Below are 26,816 nucleotides of genomic sequence, written 5' to 3'. Positions count from 1 at the left end.
TATTTTTCTTTAGCCTGTATGTTTTTTTTTTATTTAGGAGACTTTCCAAGAAACGTCCGTCTGCTAAAACACTTTGGATACCAGTGCACGTTGGCGCAATTACTGTAGGCTACTGTACGCGCGCTATAGCTTGCTCGTTGTCTGTCCAGCTGCACGGGAGGTTTAGACACAATTCAGATACAGTTCAGAACGATGTATATGAAATATATTTTGGGGGAAACGTGTTGCTTCTGGTAATTTGACGTTAGCAGTTGTGTTGTCATGCTGAAAGTGCTATATTTTTCAGCGACAGTATAGTTTTCTTTCCGGTACGGCGTACCCTCTCCAAATATTTTAGTGGTACTCCGTACTGGCCAGTACCGGCTTACTTTCACCCCTGTATATATCTATGGGTTCACTGCCACTGGCCTGTTCTTCAGTGAGTTTTTTTTAGCAGTTTGCAAACGGAGTGCATTACCACCACCATCTGTTGGACTGAGGTGTAATGGCAAGTGTACCCCTCTGCCTCATAATGGCCGCCGGGTGAATAAGGCGAATAGCCTCTCTGTTCACTTTGAAAGTTTGCAATACTTCGGTTTATTTGTAAGACACCCATACCACCAAAGTATAAATTTATTTTGACATGGATACGTATGCCTTCTGCAACGTGCTATAAACCATTTTGCAGCTGATGGACAGCGAAATATCAATCAGCCAACATTGTTTACATGAATGTGTGTGTGTGTTTTTATTTATGTATTTACAATTTCTTCATGTAACTTAAAGGAGTCATAGAATGGTACAGTATGCAAATTTGATCTGTCAAAAAATGCTCAGGTGTGATTTCACAAGCCCATTTTCAGCCTTATAATTAGCCTTGGGAATAAAACAGTCCATTTTAGCAGATAATTAGCACCCCCCTCATGGTTTTCTGGCACCAGTACAAGCAGGTGTTGGAAGCTACGAGGAACTAGGAGGAATCAGAGGGACTGGTCTTCTGTCATGTTTTGATTAACAACAAAATGGAACTGAGGCACATAAAGAAACAACACCAATATGTATTTAATTAGGCCTACTTGCTAAACAGCATAAGTCATACAGGGGATATAGCTAAGAATGTAAACTTTGATTGAATATTTTTACAAGAATTTGATTGTAGACTACTCATCATATCTTCATCATGAATAGCCTTTTTAAGTACCAATGATTATGATAATTCCAGATTCCAGGGATGATAACACATTTCCAGAGATAATAATATAAACACATAGCAAAATGGTATCAGGCATACAGACATGTATCAGATATACAGTTTGGAGAAGAAAAGCTTAAAGAGCAACTTGCAGGTTCAATGTGTTTCATGTGTGACATCCCTAACAGATATAGAGTTGTTCTGTCATGTGGAATAGCCGACTAATAATTTATAAGAAATTAAATAACAAATAATCATATAGGCTACAGCTGCCGCCTACTTTGCACTAGGGGTGGGCGATATGGACAAAAAATAATTTCTCTATATTTTTTGTGATTTTGACGATAACGATAATTAGTCGATATCCTTTAAAAAATTGTTTTTGTTAAAGTCTGAGTTACTTTACAGCTCATTATTTATGAATAGCATCATTACAATAACCAATAACCTAACCTGTGACTTTTTAACCAAATCAACCAATGCATTGTCACTATGACACATTTCCAATTCTGCCCCCACTTGTGTGTGTGGCAATGACATGGTCTAGCCAGCTACATTAGAGAAGATGAATAGGCCCAACAGTTTCCCAAGAGAAAGTCTGAAGCTGAAGTTCCTTTCAAACCTTTACATAGGATTCACTGTAAAACTAAGAGCAGACCAACAGAGTAGCTTACATCTCAGTTATTTATGTTTTGTTTTAGAGCAATCACGTAGGCTGGCATTCCAAGTTACAGAATAGAAACTAATCCGTTAGCTTATGGCTAATGTATATGAGAAATCCCATAGAGATGCTAACGGTTAGCATAATCGGTAAACGTAGATATTTAGAGCGAACTTCAGTCCATTTACAAAAGAGTTACATGAGAATAGTTATTTTTTTTACAACTGACGATTAAAATACTCAAAGGCCAATGTTTTATCTCCATATAATACCGTGTAGGAAAAAACGTGACTCTCATCAATGCTACTTGAACAGAAGTAGCCGCATAAAATCCCAAGTAGGCTACTGCTGCACAAAATAAACATTAAGCTGCGTGGGACAACGTTGTGACCCACTAGTGATCATGTGACACTTGCTCTGCTGCACTTCTCCCGCATAGCCTACCTCCTGGGAATGTATGAGTCTTCAGTGCGTGATTTCGAGTGTTTTTTTCCCCATAAGTAATTTAAATACTCGATAATGTCAATTTGCACATTGTTAAAACAACAATCACGATATTATCGCAGACGATATATATCGCCCACCCCTACTTTGCACCTTCCTGTTTGGTGTTGGAGAGAGGTCACTATTGGTTTTTATATTGTCACGTCACTATTTGCATGAGCCACAACTAAAAATACTTGTTTGATATTGTCTTAAAGCCAAAACTAGAAAAAGACAGACTCCGACTGACTTAAACCTCTAAGATTGGCACCTTACACTTAACGATCTAGTTGACGGGAGCGCGCCACGATTCCAGTACAACTTCCATGATTTCTGTCCGACTTTGGAAATTGAATCGCCGACGGTGAAAACAGACCAAAATCGTACAATGTAAGGCCGCCATTACTGACAATACATACATTGAATATACATCTATCTATCTATAAAGCAAGAAGCGTCTGTGTGTCCGGATGTCTGTGTGTCTGTGGCACGCATATCTCGCTGACCGTTAGTAGGTGTCTTGCTACGGGCATGAGTAAGTGCAGTGCCAAATTTGACGTTATCGTTAAATATATCGGTAAAAGAAGCACATCGGCTTTCGCCGCTAGCCACTCCCCCTCCCTCACAGCACTGTACTGTAAGCTACCAGTGAGGCTAAAAGCAGGGCTTTGGCAGAACTGGATCAGTGTAGGTCACAGGGGTAAAAACTTAAGCGAGTGCAAGAGAACTCTGCGGATTTTGCAACAACACGCCAACATGCCAACACACACAGGTAGGCTATGCAGTGGCTCTTCAAAATGACGTAAAAAATCATGTGCAATAAACTCCCACTTCAAATAGCCCAGGCTACTTTGGACTGTCTTTAGACTTTGAATAAGCAAACGACAATTCCAACTGCAAGGTCCTAAATTGAAACGAGCGATAATGGTCCCGAATTAAAGAATGAATGCCACACATGCAAAGCATAACCAGCGACAAGCAACGAGTGGCAGACAGAGTGTGATGTCACTTATAGGCCACCAGAGACTGTTTTTGAGTCACACCGTTGCAAATTCCATATGATGCATCATTCCACAAAATGGTTAAGCCATGCTTAAATTCTGCTCACTTCACATTTATTATATTATTATATTATCTGTAGGCCTATTCATTATTGAATGCTTACCTGGAATTATGTATTTCCCTATCATCCTATTTTTAAAGCAGGCCTACCTGCAGGCATGTAATTGGGCTACAGGAATAGCATGTTTGAACAGGCACTGCACTAGTATCTTGAATTTCCCCTTGGGGATCAATTAAGTATCTATCTATCCATCTATCTATCTATCTATCTATCTACATGCAACAATACAAACAAGTGGTAACACAGTCAAACTCTATAATTTACATTAGATTGTGAAATTGAAGGGGAAAAGATATAGCCTGGAAATATCCACACTCATTCACAAAGTCTGGGAGAGTCTGGGAACTCTCGATTGGGAAAGGTTTGCAACACTTGCATCATAACAGGCACTAACTTTGAAATCATTGGTCCAGCCTTACTAATCACATTGATCAGAGATTCCTAACGTTACTTCCTACTTTGCCTAAACTTTACAAACTGACAATAAACAGCATCAACAGTCCGGAAACAATGTATGTGTGTCTACCTTTGATATAAATAAATGTCTGCATTTTTCCAACTGCATTTTTTGATGTTTGCATGTGTTGCTGCCTCTGTTTATCACAATACGTTTTGGTTTCGTCTTCCCCTCTCAACGCTGATTGGCCTGACATTTTTCTTGTCTTAGGGAAACGGTTATGAACTATGGATGTCCAGATTATATCTCCCTGAAAGAAGAGCTAGGTGGGCAGAACCAGGCTATAAAAGAAGGCCTCAAAACATATGTCCACATAAAATATGTCCACAAAACCAATACAGTTGACTCAAAAATCACTTGACAGAAATACACCATGCACATAGCCTACCAAACCACATTGATATTTACAGTGTTCGCAACGTTACTGCACTTATCACTATGTGGCTAACATCAGCAAGAAACTGGTTTGTTTGTTGGGTTCAAAATACATGGCACTGAGATTGGAAAAGGCTGTGATATTTGTTGCTACCTAACAAGCATGGTCAAAATGTAATCGTACAGGCAAAACCCTCTTACTACATCAAATTTTGGAACGTTCATAAATGGTCTTTGTTGAAGTAAAAATGGCAAAGTGATAAACAGGGCCTTTTGAAATTACTTCTTTATGACAGATAATGAGGAGTCTTGAGTGAGTTTGTCTACCATCTCCAACTGGGCCTGTTAAAATTCAAGCCTCCCCCAAAACCACTATCAGTTCATCTTTTAAGTCACTTCTGACTGCTGTTCCTCCACAAGATTTCACAGCTGAAATAATACTGATAAAAGACCCCCCCCCTCCCCTTATGTTGAAGCATTTTCCCCATGCCTATTTTATTCACTGAGGTATGAACATATTGGTGACACAGGTCAAATGCCCTAGTCATTCTTGAACATGGGAAAGACAAGTGAATTGACAATTCAAACCTCTTTAAGGCATAGAATGGCTTTGAAAAAAAGATATTTGTATGAAAATGCTCATATACAGTAAAGGAGGCCACAAAAAGATCCATCAGACTCAACCTCCATGTCATTAGGTGATCAGAGTACAGAGGTGAAACCATCCAATCATTCTTGGGAAATGATACATTTACCACATGCAGTACATTGCAATGCACCTTCTCTTGAATGGACAGATAAAAACATTATACATGGGGGACAATTATACTTGGGCAGCTAGTAATATACACTGACAGCACACTTAATGTGAAAATAATGACTGGCAACCCCATGGTGCAAAGTATGTTTAAAATGACGGTCCTTTAGGTCTTTCAAGTGAGGACTGTAGCAGATCTGTCTCATAGAGCAATTGACTCAATCTCTTGAACTGGTCTTAGGGTGATTTCTTTTTTGTAAGAGAAGTGGGTAAGGTTGACCCTATTGTAAAGTCGCTGGCCTTGTTGAAGGGAACAATATAGGCTGTAGGTGAACTTAGCAAGTACTAAAGTACAAAAAGCTTCCACTGTCAGAATAGTGGAGTAAAACATGAATTGCTTCTTACAGCGTTCAGTGGGGTTGTCATCAAGTGGAGAGCTGTATAAAGATGAGAGTAGCTGTTCAGGATAATGCGTGCTGACACAACTGAAATAGGTTGGGGTGGTTGTTTGAAGTGATGTGGTAGTAGTAGGGATCATCTGGGTAGTGGTAGCACTGGTTGTTGTTGGCAAGGTTGTGGTTATACTAGTGGTCAGAGGTATTGTAGTGAGTTCAGATGTTGTTATGAGTGACGTTGTGGTTATCAGAGCAGTAGTGGTTTGACTTGTGGTTGCAGCCGTAGTAGTAGTAGTTGGTGTGGTTGTTGGTGTTGTAGCTACCAGTGTAGTGGTTGGGAGTGTTGTTGGAAGCAGAGTTGTTGTAATTACAGGTGTTGTGGGCTCTGTTGTTGTAATTGTTGTTGTTCTTAAAGTTGTTGTAAGTTCAGTAGTGGTTGGTGGAGTTGTCATAAGCATTGTTGTAGGTAATGTTGTGGTTGGTGGTGGTGTTGTTGTTGTCATAAGCGGTGTCAACGGTATTGTTGTGGTTGTTGTAGGTAATGTTGTGGTTGTTGTTGTCATAAGCGGTGTTGTTGTAGGTATTGTTGTAGGTATGGTTGTGGTTGTAGTAGGTAATGTTGTGGTTATTGTTGTAATAAGCGGTGTTGTTGTAGGTATTGGTGTGGTTGTTGTCATAAGCGGTGTTGTTGTAGGTATTGTTGTGGTTGTAGTAGGTAATGTTGTGGTTGTTGTTGTTGTTGTTGTTGTCGTAGTTACTGGTAATGTAGTTGTAGGTGTTGTGCTTGGCAGTGTTGTAGTCATGGTTGTTGTCTCCATGGTAGTAATCTGTGTTGTTGTGGTTGCCATAGGAGTGGTAGTAGTGTGCAAAGCTGTAGTAGGTGGCAGAGTAGTGGGGCATATTAGGACACTTTCCTCTAGTTTTATGATCTCTTGGCCTTTCAAAGACTCAGGTGAGGCACATAGTACTACAGATTTTAACATTTTGGGATTGGATTTCATCCATTCGTAAAAGGGTTTCAGGTTACAGTCACAATGCCAAGGGTTGCCATCGAGGTATAATTTACTCAGTTTCGGTAGAGAACTGAAAACATCATTTGGTAGCCATTTCAGTTGGTTTCTAGAAAGTTTCAGGGTTGATATAGAGTTTTTTAATGGCTCAAAATTGTCTGATGTTAGGGATGTAATAAAATTGTTCTGAAGATTAAGATCTGCGACCTTCTCCAAACCAACAAAAAACTCTCCTGCCACAGTTTCAAACAGATTATCTGACAGATCCAATTTTTTGAGCTTTGAAAGGACACTCAGACCTCCTGGAGGAAGTGTGGTGAGATTGTTGCTCTTAAAACTTAACTCTGTAAGTTTAGGCATTTCTCCAAATAAGTTTGGTGGCAGATGTGTTAATTGATTACTGTGCAGTGTCAATGTTTTAAGTACTGGAAAGTTGACAAACATCTGCGGTGGCAACTCTGTCAAGAGGTTGTTGTCTAAAAGTAACTTTAATAAATTATCTTTATGCAGAATTAATTGTGGCTGTATGTATGATATTTTGTTGTTTTGTAAAGCAATCTCTGTTATTTCTTGCAGATTGTCAAATATTCCATCAGGTAGAGATGGTAATTCATTTTCATACAGTCTGATTACTTTGAGTTTCTTCAATTCTGAGATGAGAGATGATGGAATGGAGCTAAGTTTATTTTTTGCCAGATGAAGAGTCTGAAGATTTTCTAGCTGATCGAATATCCCATCCTCGATGGTAGCAATTTCATTTATATGCAGCTGTAGATCTTTGAGTTTCTCAAGACCATCAAACAATCCCTTCTGTAAACTCTGGATTTTGTTGCTTTTCAGGACAAGACTTTCAAGGCTGGTCAAATCCTGAAAGACTCCCACAGAAAGTGACTTCAGCGGTGTGTTAGATATCTCAATGGTCTTAATGTGATTTAAGCCCTCAAATGCTCCAGGCTCAATGGAATCTGTAGGGGTACCAAGGAACTCCACCTTCTCAAGCTGAGGATTTGTGGCAAATGCACCTTTGTGAATTAAACTGATTGGACTGCCCACAAAAAAGACCTCTTTGGCCCCTTCTTTTTTCAGTGTGACCGGGATTGCTGTAAACTTTTTGTCATAGACGTCTCGGTTGACACAGCTTTCGTCATCTTGATCACACACAGACTCACCAGAGTAGCCTGTTAAAAAAGCCAGCAAAATGCATATGCAATTGTGTAGTCTGAACATTTGTCCTAAAGAAGAAAGAGAGAAAGACAGGAGTATTTACTTAGTGGTAACATTGACAGTGTGTGTATGTGCATTGTTGTGTGTGTTTGTGTGTGTTCTTTTTAGTGAGTCAGTTATAAGAATAGCTTCTTTAACAGACTAAAGAAAGAGTTAAAAGAGAAAGTTTCTCCAAAACACACACAACAGAACAAAATATATGATCTGGATAAGGTATTTTATTATTATGGTATTTTAACCGTCTAAAATGTTGGTAGGAAATAGTATTATTTCCATACTACAAAATACCGGACCACAAAAGAAAACTTCACTTAATGGATTGACTGTTTATACTAGTGTTCTGCAATAGGCAAGGATGTAATTTTTCCGGATTAATCCGGGATTCCCCATTTACTGACATAGAAATGTGACCAATGATTCATACAGAGCTGTAGAAAAATGCGGAGGAGGGGAGGGGGGTTATTCGGTATCAAGGATAGCATAGAGCAGTTCCCTACTTTTGAGCAGTTCTCAATGTAACTGAACGTCAGTAAAAGAAGACGGCAGTGTTTACAGCAGATATTCGGGGATGCAGTGGCATGCCATGCCATGCTCCGTATGTTTTCCTACTTTTTTGTCATTCTCCAATCACATCCCTAAATAAAGTCCAGTTTAGCCTAGCAGTAATAGAAAAGTTGGTGTCATTGCTCAATATCACCATTAATCTGTACAAATAGAAGTCATGAGTATCAACTCTCATTTTTACAACAAGTATCCAAGGTTGCAGGAACACAACAATACATACCACATTGATGTGTATGTCTTGTAGGAGGCTATGAACATAAGCACTCTGAGGGAAACCACCACCACGTAGCCGACCTGCCTTATCTCTGAGCTGCCGCAGGCACAGGCTCTGTGGTTTTACTTGGCCAGTAAAGGCGAGGCCAGCTGACTTTCTGTTTAAAAAGATAAGATATGAAGCTCTACCCAGTGACTTTTTTTTCTGTTAAGGTATGACATTTTTGTAAGCCTGAAGATATTGAAAATGCTTATGAATAAAGCCCATGCATATTGTAAATATGTACATTTGGTAAATGTGTAGATGTCACAGAATTTGAGAACAAAATAACAAACAGATATTCTAGTGTCCAGAAGAGAGCGAGAAAAAAGCAGCCTATGCACTAATCATGACTGAATGTTGATATTTTTTTTCTGCATTAGTCCAAGCAACTGAAGCACTGCAAAAATAATGGATGAATAAATAATCAATTTTTTTTTTAATCAATGTGATAATGGATTATTTAATTGTTTCAGTCAATTATTTCATAATGAACTGTAGCCTATTTCATGATGAACAGAAACTGATGAACATACAATTCTGTGTATCTTATTCCACTACAATTAATTTGGCCGTATCACACTTGTATAATAATTTGACGAAGTCGTTGTGAAGTAAATTATTAGGCTACTTCTGTTTGACCATAATAACCTCTTTTAAAAAAACATCCTATCAGAATAGTCTACAGTAGTAGCTTTAGTCTAGTTTAATACTTTTCCCACTACAAAGAGTTCTGCTTATAATTTGTAACTTTAAAGAACCCATGATTGTTTACTTTCTCTTCCCGCAAAATCACAAAGATTGTCAGTCTGAATATGCTACTTTGAGAAAATGCTGTTCCTTTTCTTTGGACGACATATGGGGCGTGCCATGATGAAATGAGTCCAGTGTCGCGAAAAACAAATTGGATTATTGGATTTTCATAATCCAAAGACCTTAGGGTTTAAAACAAGGGGTCATTTGTTTAATTTCGTTTAGCCAACCTAGAGATATTGGCCAAAATGTGAAAGCTATCCTCGTCTCAGCAAAAAAAAAACAAGTTTTGAGAAAATCAGCTTTGAAGCTGCAGTTGGCAAGTCTGACAGATTGAGGGGACTTAGCCAAAATTTTGAATGTTTACAACTCTCATGCCCCTCCCCTACTACCACCGAGCACCCTCTCATCGAGTTTGTGCTCGTCAGTGCGCACTAGACTGCACCAGACTGTGATTGATAGTCAGATATCACACAGCCCTGCTCTGATTGGACCAGAAGAACCGGGAGCTGTGGATTTTTGCAAAACAAATAACAGGCTCTAGGTGGAGGTAGAAGTGCTGTTTTTTTCTAAAACTGGCTGATTTATGTTGTTTTGTCGGAGCATAGTGTCAGTTTCAGTGAATATGATAAAAAAAAATCTTGCCAAATGCAGCTTTAAGTGTAAATGATCTTTGACTACGGATTTCTTTGGAGAACAAATGACTTAGATTGACATCGACAGCAACAGCAACACCAAAACAAATTGAGTCGGACCAATCGGGTGCAATCTCTGCAAGGACGCTCAGGGCCAGGTTAAGGTCATCTGGGGCCCGGGGCAGAGGCCTCCCCGAGGCCCCCCCCATTTTTTTCCAATATATATTACTATTATTATTATTATCAATATACATAAGACAGAGAGAGAGAGAGAGAGACACAATTAAATTATGACAGACATAATGTAAAAATGAATTTTGCATTTATATGGTGGAACCGTATAACCAACATAACACAATTGTACCAACATACAAAAAACAAGTAGCCTACAAACATGGGGCAATGCACACAAAAAAATCAACCATGAAATATTACATTATTACCATCAATTACTTCAACTAAGGCTTGAAAACTTCCAGTGGTACCCAGGTCAGACTAAAATGTGCAACTCCCGAACTCTGAACTCATGAAACATTGTAGCCTAGAGTTTGGCGCGCACGCACACAGCCACATCATGATGCATTGTAACACGCTGTCTGTAATACACTGTAACACGCAGCCCTAGCCAGCCACGACGTCAAATACATTGAAACACGCAGTCTAACGCACGCACACAGCCCAACCACATCAAATACAAACAAGGGGGGTGTCGTAGCCGATAACGGTAACGTTGTCAGGGACAGGGGTAGTATGCTTAGACGTGGACTTATCACTATTTTGATCCTCGTTTTGAAAAAAGTGGACAGGGCGCCTGCAGGAATGAATGCGATGGTACGCACACACCCACCTAACTTTCAACGCTTTGATAATATTTGTCCCGGTTAGGTTCCTGCATTGATCGGTTAAAAAGTAGCCTACATACTGTAGTAGGCTAATAACATCCACATGCAATATCTTTATAACAACAACCCAGCTAGCACAGTTACGTTGCCAGTACGTTGCTGCAATGTAACTGAATGACCCAAAATACATTGCCACAACGTCGTATCCAACGTTGCCACAACATGCAAAGTGAAAGGTGAGAATTCGTAACCGCAACGTCACTCCCCAACGTTGCCAATCCGTAACTGCAACATTAAGTTACGTTGCAGCAACGTGGAATTGAAAGGTGCCGTTTCATAACCGTAACGTAAGTTACCGACGCCACCAGTCCTGTTCAGCAACGTTGCCACAACATGCAAAGTGAAAGGTGACAATTCGTAACCGCAACGTAACTCCCCAACGTCGCCACTCCGTAACCGCAACATCAGGTGACGTTGCAGCAACGTGGAGTTGAAAGTTGCCGTTCCGTAACCGTAACGTAAGTTACCGACGCCACCAGTCCTGTTCAGCAACGTTGCCACAACATGAAAAGTGAAAGGTGACAATTCGTAACCGCAACGTAACTCCCCAACGTTGCCAATCCGTATCTGCAACATCAGGTTACGTTGTAGCAACATGGAATTGAAAGGTGCTGTTTCGTAACCGTAACGTAAGTTACCGACGTCGCCAGTCCTTAACAACAACTTCAGGCAACATTGCGGCAACGTCGCAAGTGGACCGCAACGTAACTTGCCAATCCGTAACCGCAACAATAATAAAATTATAGTATGTGCCTTACATGACAACTACCCTTCTTACAGCACTTGTACATAGGCCAATTAATACCTGTAGGCACAGCGAATGCTTTGATCTGGGTGATATTACTGTTACTGTGGGAGAGAGACAACCTATGTAACATCAGATCACATCTTCATGGTTATCCATTGCTATTAATTACATACAGTCTGGAACTTACCTTATGTGTGTACAGTGTTGGGAGTAATGCGTTACAAAAGTAATGTAATTACTGTAATATATTGCTGTTTGCGGTAACGTGGTAATGTAAGGCATTACAAAAAAAAAATGTGGGTAATATTTACTCGGTACAAACTTCAGTAACGCGCGTTACAATGCAGTTTAAAAATTAAGCGCTTGTTTTGTTTTGATACATATTCGCAAATACCACGCGAGAACAGAGGAGAAGAAATCCGCGCAAAATAGTAACGTTATCTCCTGATACTGGTTGAATATGACTGTGGCTGCAGCAGACTCGCAGGCGGACTCTATTTGCGGGAATACACCGAAGCCTACGCTCATTATTTTCAGCTTGTCAGAGACAAGGCTATGAAGGACATAATAGTTAATAGCGAAACCGAAAGATCTCTCAACTCGCGAAATAGCACAAGTAAATTAATGAAACATCTAAAGTAGTGCCACGCTAATCTTTTTGATTCCTGATAAAACACAAACTATGCTTTTGTGCTGTGAACTTGAATTGAAGAGAATAAAGGGATAGAAATGCAGAAAAAGATTGTGTAGCCTGGCAGTGCCACCGCTCCCACCACGCGCATCACGCACTTTGCGTTGGGCACCAAAGGACCCAAATGTAACCAATGAATAGTAGCTTTACTGCAAACTGCGTTTCACTCTTCATCAATAACGTTTACAATGTCAAAATGCACTAACACGATGTTACATGCAAGTTTGATACCTTTTGGGTTCTCTCAATCACCACGTAGTACTAGAATTGGTGGGTCTTCAATCATTCATTTTCCAAGCATTTAGGCTACATGAAGCACATGATATGCTGAGTCGACTGAAACGCATTCCATTCAGATACTGTAGCTAGGTGGAAACCAGGCTCATAATTCACTTGTATTCGCAAAACGAAATGTGAAGCAACATGTCATTGCATACTTCCATTTCCAAAGCAATGTGCATATTATTGTTAATATTGTGCTATCAATGTAACTCAAACAAATAAGGCTTGTAAAAACAAGAGCTGGCAAAAGGGCATTATGACAACGTAAAGATCAATGCTCTTAAAGTGACAGTGCACCATTTATAAGTAAAACAGCATTTCTTCAGAAATTAATGTTTAAAAATACACAGTAATGGTCTGTAAATAATAGGCCTTTTATTTTACTTTAGGTGTTTGAGTTATCATTTAAATGTCACTCACTCAAAGCCACTCACTTAGGGCACCGAAATGGCCAGCAGGCCACCATCTTGACATGTCTTTATTAAAGGAGACATATTATACCTCTTTTTAAACAAGTTAGAATAGGTCTATGGGCTATACAAAACATGTTCATAAAGTTTTTTGCACAAAATCAATCTCACATAAAGAGATCTCTGCAGCCTAATTCTTGCCAGCTTCAGTCCCTTTATGGATTTGAGCCGTTTAAGGACTCTATCACTTTTATGCAAATAAGCTACTGCTGACCACGCCCCCCCTGTCAGATGTTTACGCTGTTCGTTTTCTTCACGTGAAAACCTCCACTGCTTGGGTGAAAATGACAGAATACAGAGGCGCACTCTAGCCCAACATTTTCGACCCAGAGTCGGACCCAGATCAAGATGAAGAGGAGCCACCTGCAGAAACACCTTCACGAATGCTGCAAGCAGTTTCTAAATGGTTTGTTAACTTTTTAAATCAATGTATATGCTATCTCTCCTACGTGCCAAATTAGTCTTGGCTATTAGCCTTCACCCTGTTCAGCCTGTTACGAAGTAAACGTAATGTAATTTTTCGTGACAAAGCCAGTCTTTTTACAATATTTAACATTTGCTTGTATTTGAAACTTCACTAGATTCACAGCACTTGATTAGCTTTTATTATTATTATTATTATTTTAATTATTATATAGGTGTGCTTGTGGAAATTGTTGGGCAGTGCCAACTGAGGCAGAGTATATGCTGCCAGGAGATTACACAGGTAACTTTTCTAAGATACAGAAAGGCCTGCAAATATCTTACCGTGTTACTAACTTATTTATAAATGAGCTAGCGAGTATGCTGCCATATTACTCACTCATTTACGAATAATGCTAGGGACTGTGCTAGCATAGCACTCACCTTACCATACCATTATAGATCACACGACGTCTGCAGCAGACGGGTTTATACGGTGTGCCTGAATGTTTATTCTCTTCAGAACGCACTGAACATATACAGAGCTGACCATGGGGCCTTACGGCTACGGGGAATAGAGCAGTATGTGTTATTTATTAAGCTACTTATTCGTTTTTCCCAGTGTTTATGAGAAGTGACAGGCTACCGTTTTTATCAGCAAAAGCAGATGTTAGTCTTACTAATGTTCATAGGTCACTAATGGCCTTACACACCAACACATGCCCCAATTGTTGTTTTCTTTCTTTTTATGTATGGCTATTGTCTGCAAATTCAGCAGGTATCAAACATACACTCGTGACACATTTTAAATATAAATAAAATTACAATATATTTATTACACAAAACAGAAATAAAACATGACATATGCAATATGACAATTGCACTTTGTGCACTTTGCACTTTTGACAGAACTGACAGATTATGTAACCTGCTAACTACTGCAATGTTTTTTTTTTTTTTTTTAGTCGTTACAGATAGCTTGCCTACAGGAGCTTTGTTGGTGTTGGGGATTCCTTGGATGCAGAATAAGGGTCGTCATCCCGTCATGTGTGGTCCTGCGTGTTCGTCTGGAGTTTCCTGACAGCCAAGGACAATACGTGGGCTTCAAACTGCCTCCCCTGGATTGAAGCGAGACACATAGTTGGCGATCACCTCCTCCTCCTTCTCTGGGTGCTCAAACTCTGAGGACAGGTCCGGAGGAATGCTTATTTTCAGGAGTTCCTCCCTGTATGCTTCTTGGTCCACAAAGACCTCGCCCATGATGAAGCCCATCAAGTGTTCCACATACCCTGTGCAATATTTCACACACACTTCTGTAACTATGTACATAGTTTGTAAAGTATTTCATTGTACATGTATTTATTGTTTTGTTCATTGTACCACCATAGTGCAATAGCATGCAAAATGAACAGATATTATTGTTGATAAATAAAAAATGATGTAACTTATGGAATGTTGTCTCGGTTTTGATGGGTTTCACCCTGCACTCTCCCTGTACTTTGGGAAATGCATCCTGTAGAGAGGGTCCCCAAAGGATAAGGTGGCCTGGTCTCGTGCAGCATCCTCATTGTAATGCAGAGCAGCCAGGTAGAGTCTTGCGCAGTAAAGAGAAAACCAAACATGAAAATAATGGCATGCACATAATATGCACGTTTACTTTGAGCTAAAAACTGAGGCTACAACTTCTTGCACTGTCAGTACTATATCTCGCGTTATTTACAACAGCAAACATTAGCCTAGACCAAGAGCTTACTGGCCACCTTCATTGTAGATAACATGACCATATCTAACTCCTTATCAGTAAGGACAAAACGACTACAAATTGTGACAAACCCTTGCAGCTTAAATGAAATAGAGCTATAGGGGAAATGTGCAAACACTGGATAACGTTATAAAGTGAGGCTACAAGCTAACATTAGCTTATACTAAGGGCTTTTAGCTGTTGGTCGCCTCAATTGTGGATAACATGACAATATTTAATGGAGGTCTAGCGTCTAGACATTTTAACAATCATTACTTTCAGATATTATTGACTGGGATTGTCAAATATGACTCGATCAGCTGTGTGCTGCATTTGCAATTTGGAATGGAGAAAATGCTCACTCCAAGCAGATGCAGGGCTAACGTTAGCCGTAATGTTTGCGTTAGCTTGTGCTTAAATGACAAAACACGAACAACCTAACGTTGGTTCATGCGTAACTGCGATAGGAACACAAAAGTCATTATTTGAAAGTACTTACATGTCTCTCATCTTGTGACTTGCCACGGACAGTAGGTACAGATCCCTCTGTCAAACGAAGTTTGATGGCTAATCCCTCAGTGTACTGTCCTAGGTTTTCAAAGCAGTCTGCCTTGAAGTGGTTCCACACACAAGATTTTTGCCGACTGTTGCTGGAACATGGCCATCGAAAATGAAGTGGAGCCACTCGGTTCTTCTGTCGTCTTTGGCTGGGAGAAAGTGCAAGGATTTGTGTTGTTCTGTGCAGCCAACAACACAACACTTCATGTGTGACTTGCTCTTGCTTGTAGTCATTGCGCTTGGTGTCCGTGCTCGTTAAACCAGCAAACTAATGGCGGATCTTCAACTAATTGGGTGGGTGGGGCTATATGGAGGTGAGGGGTGGCGCCAGGGTGATTCTATGCAAATTCCCTTATTTTGACGTCAGGTTAAGGGAGCCAGAAAATGGCTCATAGAAGCCTATGATTCCTGACACCAAAATCGTTCAACTGACTCACGCGTGGAGTGTTGTTAGGAGCAGTAGAGACCCAAATGGAGGTACAAAAGGATGCAAAAAGTGAAATTTGCATAATATGTCCCCTTTAAAGGAACCGTATGTAATTTCAATTAATCATAAAATTGCCCTGATATGTCACTAGACATTAAGAAAGTAGTGTAGTACCCGTTTTGGCCACAAAAGCTTTACAATATAGTAGGCTCTCTATTGATTTTAATGAGTAGGCCTAGGCCTTAAAGTTACAGTATTTCTATCACAATTTACCAGACTTTGACCTTTTGTCGGTTTTTAACAAAATTCTGACTATGATTGTTCCATGTATTGCATTATGAGCACTGCGCCTATTGCATTCTACTGTTGCCTTAAGCCTAGCTCAGTCATTATGCTATACCACATCTCCCTCCCTTGGAAGAGCAAGCTGCATTGAGCGTAATAAACTGCATTTAGAATGGCAAATCCATATTTCTAGATATTTTGGTGAAAGTAACTTAAAAGTAATGCAATAGTAGTGTAATGCCTTACAATTCAGAGACAGTAATATTATAATGTAACAAATTACTTTGAAATGACAGTAATAAGTAATGCATAGTACATTACGATTTTGAAGTAACTTGCCCAACACTGTGTGTGTAGCTGATTTTCAACCATTCAGGCTTATGTCCTTCAACAAAATACACAATGGAATTGTCAGCTGGACTTTTATACTGGGTTAGAACTAGTAGTTTCACGTCCACGGTTTCTTTTTTTTAAAATAAACTATTCAATTTATTGTTCAAAACATCAGTAAGAGTTGAGCCTAAGCTAAACTGTTTCAACCATATTGTTTCAAAATCAATAACAATAATAGCCTATAAACGAGGCAACTGACTTGCAATGCATGCTGGGAAGCAAACCTCAACATGAAATAAGAGACACCTTATTAGTTCCCCCCTCATTATGAAATACTTTTTACAGTTTTTCACTGTTTTTCTCAGTTGCTAAAACACTAAAACCCATTGGCTGAAGAAGGTTCTCAGTTGCCTGAACTCATTTAGCTAATTGTTCAGTCTGTTGTCAATACCTTAAACCATTTCACATGGTAAAACACAATTTGCAGATCCCACTTACACTTTTCAGCAAAACTCTAAACACATTCGCATTCTCAAAACACATTCTGAACTCTAATGCACATGTCATCCATACTGGTAAACACAAGTGACGACAATTACAGTTTTTTTCAATTGCTAAAACACAATTTCTGAAACTTTGCTCCATTTTCTTAAAGCATTAAATATAAAACCCTATTTACAAGCACTATTTACAAAACCTCTGACTCCTCTTGCAAAATCAAACTTTCGCCTCAAAACAGGAAACATATAGTAGAAATTACTACTTTGCTTTGCTCTTTGCATTTTTTTGTTCTTCCTCCTCCTTGTACCTCCATTTTTACAGTATCCTGCATCTCACAAACTTGTCCTTTGATTTTTGTTCTTTGTTGATATGAACTTGCACCAGTCAAAATCTATTGAGCAGTCAGTACTGTAAACAAATGGAAAGCACAATGTTCAGGGCCATACGATTTGTTTACAGTATTGTAGAGTATACAGCCTACAATGCACTGTACTACAGTGTCCAATAAAAATCATTTTTCTTGCCATCATCCCCTTCCTCCTCATCCCCCACCTTGCATATGCACTCGTCCTCTTACATAGTTTCTTCTATCCATTTTCATTCCCACCTTCAACAACCTGTTTGCTTTCTGAACTGGCGTATATTGGTTTTGTCACATCATTTGAAACAAGTGAAATCAATTTTGAGTGGTTGTGTTTAATCGATGACATGTGTATGTCTATTTCTATTTCATTTTTGCCACTTGTGTTTACCAGTATGGATACAGTACATGAGCATTAGTGCAGAATGTGTTTTGAGAATGAGTGTTTAAAGTTTTTCTAAAAATTGTGTTTTACCATGTGAAATGGTTTAAGGTATTGACAACAGACTGAATAATTAGCTTAATGAGTTCAAGCAACTGAGAACTTTCTTCAGCCAATAGATTTTAGTGTTTTAGCAACTGAGAAAAACTGTAAGTACTCATATATTTTAGATGTTACATGTAATGTACATATACTGTATATATCACCACATATGTATTGTGCATACATTGTATGTGCATGGTCTCATATATACATATATATATTGTGCATATATGTTACAATATATATGTACATATATCTTTACAAATATTACCAATACATTTCCCCATATACATCTGAATACATTATGGTGGATATTTCTAACTAATTTGGGGCAGTCATGGCCTACTGGTCAGGACTTGAAACCGAAGGGTTGCTGGTTCGATCCCCGACCAATAGGTAAAATGCTGACCTGATCACGATGTTGTGGCACCATTCTTCATGGTAGCAAATGGCGACATCATCAGCTGACCAGTTCACAATGTTGTGGCAACATCACTCACAATACTACATGGCAACGTCATCGGCTGACGTCGCGGGGACGGTTCCCATGGCACCAAATGGTAACGTCATCAGCTGACCAGTTCACAACATTGGGTCAACATCACTCACAGTACTACATGGCAACGTCATCGGCTGATGTCGTGGTGACGTTTCCCACGGCATCAAATGGCAACGTCATCAGCAGACACGTTTACAACGTTGTGGCAACATCACTCCAAATACTACATGGCAACGTCATCGGCTGACATCGCCGGTACATTTCCCACAGCATCAAATGGCAACGTCATCGGCTGACCTAATCACGATGTTGTGGCAACATCACTCCAAATACTACATGGCAACATCATCGGCTGACGTCGCCGGTACATTTCCCACAGCACCAAATGGCAACGTCATCGGCTGACCTAATCACGATGTTGTGGCAACATCACTCCAAATACTACATGGCAACATCATCGGCTGACGTCGCCGGTACATTTCCCACAGCACCAAATGGCAACGTCATCGGCTGACCTAATCACGATGTTGTGGCAACATCACTCCAAATACTACATGGCAACATCATCGGCTGACGTCACGGGGACGTTTCCCACGGAACCAAATGTCAACGTCATCAGCTGACCCGTTTACAACGTTGTGGCAACATCACTCCAAATACTACATGTCAACGTCATTGGCTGACGTCGCGGGGACATTTCCTGATACTAAATGGCAACGTCATCAGCTGACCTGATCATGATGTTGTGGCAACATCACTCACAATACTACATGGCAACGTCATAGGCAGACGTCGTGGAAACATTTTCCACAGCACCAAATGGCAATGTCACCAGCTGACCTAATCACAATGTTGTGGCACCGTTCTTAACGGTACCAAATTGCAACATCATCAGCTGACCAGGTCACAATGTCGCTGCAATGTCACTAATGACACCAAGTGACAACATTGTCTTGCAAAGTATCTGTGATGTTGCAACAACGTAGCCAGAAGGTAATGTCGCGGTGACCAAATGACAACTTTATGGCGAAGTTGCTGCAACGTCATGTGTTAGCTGGGAACGCCTAACAACGACCTATTTTTTGGACAACTTTGTATAGCCCTATAAAGGCTAAAGTTACCTAATTTTGTTCTAGCAAGGCTACATTCACCTATGGCTAAACAGTGGTAATGCTAGCCTAACGTTTTGACAAGCAATAATCTTGCCTACCTTGTGCTTGCAGTTTGCCCATTTGAAATAACCAGTGTTGGGAGTAATGCGTTACAAAGTAACAGCATGTAACGAAGTATTTTTGTAAATCCAGTAACGCAATTACAATTACTGAAATTTCAAAGAGTTCGTTACTTGCGTTACTCTGTTGATCTTGAATGAACGACTGCAGACAAGATGCACATTTGCTGCTTTGTCTCCCGACCTTAGCTGTGTTTCCAGCGATTGTGTTTCATGTTTAGATTGCAGATGCATTCTTTACAGTTAATAGGAGCCTCCTCACATTCCTCCTTATTTCGGATTTATGCTAAAACACACAAGAGTGCATTACGCTACAATTTAAATGGGCATCTTAAAAGCCTTTTCCCTTTCGTTTCCATCTAAGCTCCACTACAGTAAAAGCGCATTGTTGTTTATCTCCGCTCTTTTTCGCCTATTGCGCAAAAGCCTTGTTATATCAATTTCTCATTCTTACAACATAGCCACGCCACAACACCAATAGGCTACGGTAGCCTATATATAGCCTTGGCACAAGCAAGCACACGTTTAACTCGAGAGGAAAATGCAGATTTCACTTACCAGATAAAGAAACCTCCAAATAGCCTACCGTACGTAACAGCGACGAGTTATTTGCACAGTAGGCTATGTTTACATCGGAATTGACGTCCATGGTGTTATGGATTCATTTGTCTGCGACGGAACATGCAACTTCTCTCTGGAACACCTTATCAGCTGAAGAGTAACCTTCTGCATAGTGCGCGACAATCCCAAACTCTCGGATGCATTAGAACTTATTTCGGTAGGTCAGCACTTGTGCAGCGCAGGCTTTTCCCAAACTGGTGGTGCTTAAAATGCTATATAATACAACTGCGTTCAAAGCAGGATGAGGATAACCTAAGGTTATGTGTGTGTGAGCAGACAATAACTGCTTTGAAAATAGGCCATTTAACATTGTTTCACATTACATCCCATTGAACGAATTCCATGTAGCCTACAGAAGGATTGCAATAATAATGATAATAATAACTTATTACTATATTGCAGAAGGCAAGTAGTAGGCAAGCAGTAGGCAGTGTACTGTACATATCTATCAAACCACCTAGATGGTGAGGGTGGTGCAAAACAAGGTCAGGGAGGCCTTCATGCATTGTAGAATGTTTTGTGGTCGGAAAAAGTTTGAGAACTCATGCACAAGGCTATTGATTTGAAGGCCCGTTGAAACTACAATAAATAGGTCCAAAAATTAGGTTTATTGTGTGTGTGACTGTTCAGTACTGTTCATATTGACATTTTAAAAGCAGACTTAAAAGTAACTCAAAAGTTACTTTCTCTAGTAACTAATTACTTTTGATATACAGTAATTGGTAACGTAATTGAATTACTTTTGAAAGAAGTAACTAGTAACTGTAACTAATTACAAATTTTCAGTAACTTGCCCAACACTGGAAATAACTCCTCTCGCTTTGCTGTCTCCATCCTTTCTGTTTTCGTTGTTTAAAAAAATGTGTTATATCCATGATGAGTCTCGAGTTAATGAATTAGCTCATACCATTGTGTGCTGATAACCAGCATAGATAGTAATAGAAAACAACAAGCTATCCTACAACTTCTGTAGCATGCCTGTGTATCTCTCCTGCTCAAACAAAAGGTGCGCGTGTGCATAGTTCTGCATTAAGTTGATTTTGATAACTTTACAAACTTTACTTTACAGAAAATTGTAAATAGCCTACTGGCATGCAGTTAATGGAATAGGCTACTGTGCAGAGTTGAGAAGTTATGGTAGCCTATACCAATTTGGTGTGAATACACGCACACAGGGGAAATTCTCTCTCGTTGTTGAGTAGCCTGGCTGATATGCACAGTGCGTACGGCCGTGGTTTTGGCGCGCCTTACTGAGAACGTCTGGCTGAAGCTCTCTCTTTTTTCGAGCTCCGCTTTCATATTTCCTAATTGTCTCATGTGAAGTCATTGTTGTCTGTGATAGCATGCATTGATACGGGCAAAGACAGGTGACGATAAGACACTTGTTTTCTTTTTTAAATGTCCCGCGTCGGGGCCCCCTAGTGGCCGGGGCCCGGGGCAGCAGCCCCTTTGCCCAATGCCCAAACGCGGCCCTGAGGACGCTGGTCAGCAACAACTGTTTAGGTGACTGTTTAGGTTTTCCTGCTAAAACTCTTGGCTAAAATTTCTTCAGAATAATTAGGAGTGGATGGCCTATTTATGGTGACTTCTTGAAGTGGTCAAAAGCCAAAACACGTTATCAGACCAAAGAAAATGGAAACTTTCCTGTTCTCACGTACACCGTATACTCTCATTCCAGCGTAATAATCAAGGAACACCATGGGCGCAGCAGCACAATGATATCATGCAGCACCTGAAAATACCCCCCCCCCCCCCAGCAACAAGGTTTAACTGCAGCAGACAAATTGGCTAGTGACTAGATTATTATGCCTGAATGAGAGTATAGTTCCATGTCAAATTAGCCTAGAAAATCACCATGTTTCATTTTCCATTGGTCTTATTACACTTTCTAGCTTGAGAGCAGACAGGTTTTAAATAGGAAAATTACCGGAAATCTTAGTCACTTTTAAACATGCAAGCAGGTGAGATGCTAATGGTCTAATCTGATTCAATGATCAATGCTAGGCTGGAGCTAAAAGTGGTATCACTCAGAGAATGGCTGGAGGAACTGGAGAAAGGTAAAAATCAATTGTTTAACTCTAAGGGGAGGTGTAAAATGAGTGTAATTCCCCTGGTGGAATATCCCTTTTAGAAGAGATTTTCATTACATTATTGGGAGTTATTACATTATTGGAAAAATATTATATAATTGGGTTCTACATGGCACAACACATATAAAAAATAAAATAATCTGGCAAATGACTACTATGTATAAATCCATGACAATTAACGACAATAATGATATCAGTTCAATTCATTGTCACTCTTTCACACTAGCACAGCATAGCTCATACTGGAATAACTTGCTTCCTATAGTGTAGATTATGACTTGGCATGCTTGACATTTGCTGTCAGTGACTTTGATCTAAATTTAGTTGTATGCTACAGCCCACATATCAGAGTGAAAGGATTTATTGGTCACGCAAAGGACTGAAGTAGTGAACATGATATGGTAGAAACATTATAATATACACATGCCTAGTAATACACTTTTGACACATTGATGCCAGGTGTTACTTTATTACAGTATGACATATCTTCATTTCCATAGCAGTTTGCACATTCAAACCAATGCATTTGTTTGAATCAAATTTAAGCAGATATTAAAATTCAACATTCAATTTACTAAAAAAAATGCACACTTTCAAAATATATATAAAGAATTTCAAATCATTTAAATCACAAAGGCCAAAGTGAATCTATGATAGAGCTTTAAAGCAGCGTTTTAGGATATTTTGACTAAATGGAAATCTAACCAAAGTCTTTGTCCAAAAGAGTCTTTATTTCAGTACGTGTAAGAACTGACTTTCAGTCCTACGGAAATGCACAGTGCTGGTCTTATGTTTAATGCAGAGGTACCCACACAAAGAGAAGGACAGATCTGCTGGAGCAGTGTCAAATACCTCTGATTTCAAGCTTTTGTAAAATGGGCTAGATGACTGAGTTTGACTTTGGCTGCTGGTGCAAGTCTCTGCTATCTCTCTTGTACCTCCTCCAGCAGGCCACGCCTAAAATGGTACTGACGACGACGGCCATGCAGACCACTGTAATGATGATCAAATGATTGTCCTGTAACTGGCTTGTACCATTGCCCTGTCCACTACTGGTGTCCTCACCCTGGTCTGATTTTGTAGTGGCATTGATGGTGGGTAGGGGTGTACTTCTTCGTGGTGGGGTTGTGTGTGGTCTTCTCCTCTTTTCTGTTGGGGTCACAGGGTCCACCTCGGTCGGGGCTTGGGTCGTTGGCTGGATAAGATCCTTATCTGGTATGTCCCTGATGACAAAACCCGAGAGTGATGTTGGTCCCAGGCACAATATACCTTCTGAGCTAGGCACTTTTAGGGGAAACTGTTTCAACCAGTCCCTGAGAGGAATAATGTCCTTGTCACATTTCCAGGGGTTCAAAGTCAGAAGCACTTCATCCACGATGTGGAGAGACTCCAAAAAGTCCTGATCTAGATTTTGGAAAGAGTTATTTCGCAAATCCAATTGGTGTATATGTGACACACCTTGTAGAACATCCGCAGAGATTGACTCAATTTTGTTGTGCTCCAAAGAAATGTTGGCCAGTTTGGGAAGATTGGCAAATGTACTCTTCTTAATATTAATGATACGGTTGGTGTGCAGAGACACTTCCTGTATTTCCGTTAGACCACTAAAAGCATTAGCAGAGATGGACTCAATCTGGTTTCGGCTGAGCACCAGAAGTTTAACGCTGGTGAGATTGCTGAATACATCGTCTTCCAAAGTGCTTAATTTGTTATCATAGAGCCACAGCTGGTCAATGAGCATAGGTCCGAAAGTACCATAAGACAACTTTTGCAATTCGTTGTGATATAGGGAAAGTCTTTTAAGACTTGGTAGGCTTGTAAAGATACCCTCAGGAAGCACAGAAATCTTGTTATTGGAAAGAAATAGGCTTTGAAGTTTCTGAAGATTAGAGAACAAGTTTGCTGGTAATTGAGCAATTTGGTTATCCTGAAGTGCTAAGACTTGAAGGTTTTCAAGGTCATCAAATGCACCAGCTGGGAGTTCCTTAAGGTGGTTTTTGTTCAACCGCAGGTGATTGAGATTATGAAGTCCACTGAAGACATTGTCTGGCAATGAAGTTAACTGATTTTTGCTGAGATCTAGATTGATTAGACTAGTATTGACTTTAAGTGGTGAGAACAGTGAGGGAGGTAACGACTGTATGTTGTTCTCATTACAAGCAAATGATTGCAGTAAATGTAAGGTTTGAAAAAGGTCTTCAGGAAGGGACACAAGCTGTGTTCTTAGAAATACCAGGTTCTCCAAATTGATGGTGTGGTGAAAAGTTTTGGGCAAGACTTCTTTGATATCTGTGTCCTTCACAGCTACATTTGTGAGGTGCTCTGCAAAGTTCTCAAAGTCTGCAGGTTTCAGTAAGGAGATATTTGTGTTTGAGATGAACAAGTAACTTGTTTCCACAGGGACAGTTGATGGAAACTGTGTAATTATCCGACCTTGACATAAGACTTTTCTATCCCGGCAAATACATTCATCCGGGCAGGCCCCAATGAGGGCAGTGATTGCAGAAATGAGAAAAATGTGGACTTGCAGATCCATTGTCACCTTAAAGTAAAAAGAGGAAAAGTTAGTTTAATTTATTGTAAGTAATAAGAACAATGAGTCATAAGAACAGTTTTATTTTAGTTTTAAAGTCAGAGCCAGATGTACGTAGATTTGTAAACGCAGCATTATCAGCGCCATGGCCAACCCGCAGAAAGCGAACGCTGAGCTTCTTCAGTTTACGTGGTATTTATCAAACCTGCCGTTCATCAGGTAATCAGGGCCTTTCTCCACACCCTACCGCAATTTGTGAACTATAGTTTTCGGTTTTACTCAAGTGTGGCCTGTTTGTACATACCACGGCATGTTTTTAAGCGCACGTTGCAAAGAAAATTAGCCTCAAGTGGGCACAAAAGTGATAGTACATCTGCCCCAGAGAGTGAGATGACAACTCTACTAGTTGGATAAACAAATGATTGAAGTGGACCTCTCAAGAAACATTTAGTTATTATAAATCTAAATACTTGTTCCAATGATATCAATCTAACAACTAATAACCATTGTTTACAACTAATTTGAACATTATCTCAATGCTACATGATGAAAAATAAATGCCTCTTAATATCTGGAAATGTACAGCAAACCTTAACAGAGATCTGAAAAAAGTAGCAAATCGTTCAATTTGAGCTTTAAAGCTCTATGTGGTATATCCAACATGATACGGTATACAAATAAAAAAAAAGATTTGTGATTGCTGGGTAACACAATTTCCAAAGTACCCTCCCAAAAAAAGAAAGAGAAGTTTTCTAAATATGGTTGTGGGTTTTACTACTTACACACCATACATGCATGTAGACCCATATTCTTTTCTGATTGGCAATGGTATATACTTTCAAGTAGCAAGAGTCAAACGTGAAAGAGAGAATGTGCCCATCCAGGGAGAAAATAAAAAGAAACAGTTGCTCTTTCAGGTCATTTTATGAGACCCGCCAAACCAGAATCAGGACATGGGTGGAATTTTTGACAGCGTAATCCACAAAAAATGTTTCCAGTCCAACATCGACTGTGATGTTTTTTCCTCCTCCTCTATTCCTATAGTATTAGTTTTCAAAAGTACTGAAGAGTGGATCTTAACAAACCTCACAGTAATACCTACTAAAGGCAACAAACTGCCATTTGTTAAGCTTTGTAAAGTCCCCACAGGTCTGTACTGTGTCACACATCCCATAAAAAAGGAGTAGGATTACTTACCATCAGGCTGGAATAGATGATTAGCTTTGCTGAAATAATGTTTTGCTTTGGAGAGTAGAGAACAAAGCTGGTATGCGATCCAGTCCCTCCCCCCTCTGAATTGATAGTGTGGTGTTTCCCTGGCTTTTAATAGCAACCGGTATGCATTAGTCAGATTTTAGTCACTTCCAGTCCACCTGATTTCTATTTGTCTGAGCATCTATGACATCAAGATTTTACGTGAGTGAGGAACAGGGTGAACTTTCAACAAAAGTTACCTCCCCATTTTCCTCTCTCTCCAAACCACTCTCTCGCTCTCTGACTCTCGCTAGCTCCCCTCCCAGCTTCTCTCTCTTCCACTCTCTCTCTTTCACACACACACACAAGCGATTGGTAACTATGGGGAAACTACTGGTTGAGGAGGGCCTCACCCATCTGGGGAGGGGTGACTGGAACTCAGGCTGGATGCGTGTGTGTGTGCGTGTGTCTGTTGCCATGCTGACAGCGAGCTTTTCACTCTTTTACACAGACAGCGCTCCATGAGTTCACTGGCTGTATCCCATCATGCTTTTGTGTGGGCTGTGACTGCCAGGCACGCCATAAATATAGCTAAGCCCCAG

The 26,816-nt window shown here is 40.0% G+C and overlaps 2 protein-coding genes and 1 long non-coding RNA gene across 3 annotated transcripts; 1 reads left to right on the top strand and 2 right to left on the bottom strand.

The window, feature by feature from the left end:
* Nucleotides 1-1,019: 1,019 nt before the first annotated feature.
* On the bottom strand, nt 1,020-9,081 carry LOC143117120 (uncharacterized). The gene is made up of 2 exons (XM_076278633.1): nt 8,441-9,081; nt 1,020-7,664 (listed from the first exon to the last, which is right to left on the bottom strand). The coding sequence occupies exon 2, from the start codon at nt 7,657-7,659 to the stop codon at nt 5,230-5,232; it is 2,430 nt and encodes an 809-aa protein (XP_076134748.1). The 5' UTR covers nt 7,660-7,664; nt 8,441-9,081; the 3' UTR covers nt 1,020-5,229.
* A 4,117-nt stretch (nt 9,082-13,198) lies between these two features.
* Nucleotides 13,199-14,151, top strand: LOC143117122 (uncharacterized). Its single transcript, XR_012985951.1, has 3 exons — nt 13,199-13,360; nt 13,593-13,660; nt 13,880-14,151. It is a non-coding gene; the product is annotated as an uncharacterized LOC143117122 (long non-coding RNA).
* Nucleotides 14,152-22,913: 8,762 nt separating this feature from the next.
* On the bottom strand, nt 22,914-26,488 carry LOC143117121 (uncharacterized). The gene is made up of 2 exons (XM_076278634.1): nt 26,218-26,488; nt 22,914-25,029 (listed from the first exon to the last, which is right to left on the bottom strand). Exons 1-2 carry the CDS (start codon nt 26,218-26,220, stop codon nt 23,368-23,370), a joined length of 1,665 nt encoding a protein of 554 aa, XP_076134749.1. The 5' UTR covers nt 26,221-26,488; the 3' UTR covers nt 22,914-23,367.
* Between the last annotated feature and the right edge of the window lie 328 nt (nt 26,489-26,816).

The sequence above is a fragment of the Alosa pseudoharengus genome, unplaced genomic scaffold (assembly GCF_046254945.1).
Source record: "Alosa pseudoharengus isolate Yale_2024_CS ecotype anadromous, Long Island Sound unplaced genomic scaffold, YU_APseudo_1.1 YU_APseudo_1.1_scf_11, whole genome shotgun sequence".
NCBI lineage: Eukaryota > Metazoa > Chordata > Actinopteri > Clupeiformes > Clupeidae > Alosa > Alosa pseudoharengus.
This window is presented reverse-complemented; position numbering and strand designations above follow the sequence as displayed.

Bases quoted from the DNA above. Each gene is read 5' to 3' on its own strand.
- LOC143117120 (XM_076278633.1), bottom strand. From the start codon at position 7,659: ATGTTCAGACTACACAATTGCATATGCATTTTGCTGGCTTTTTTAACA.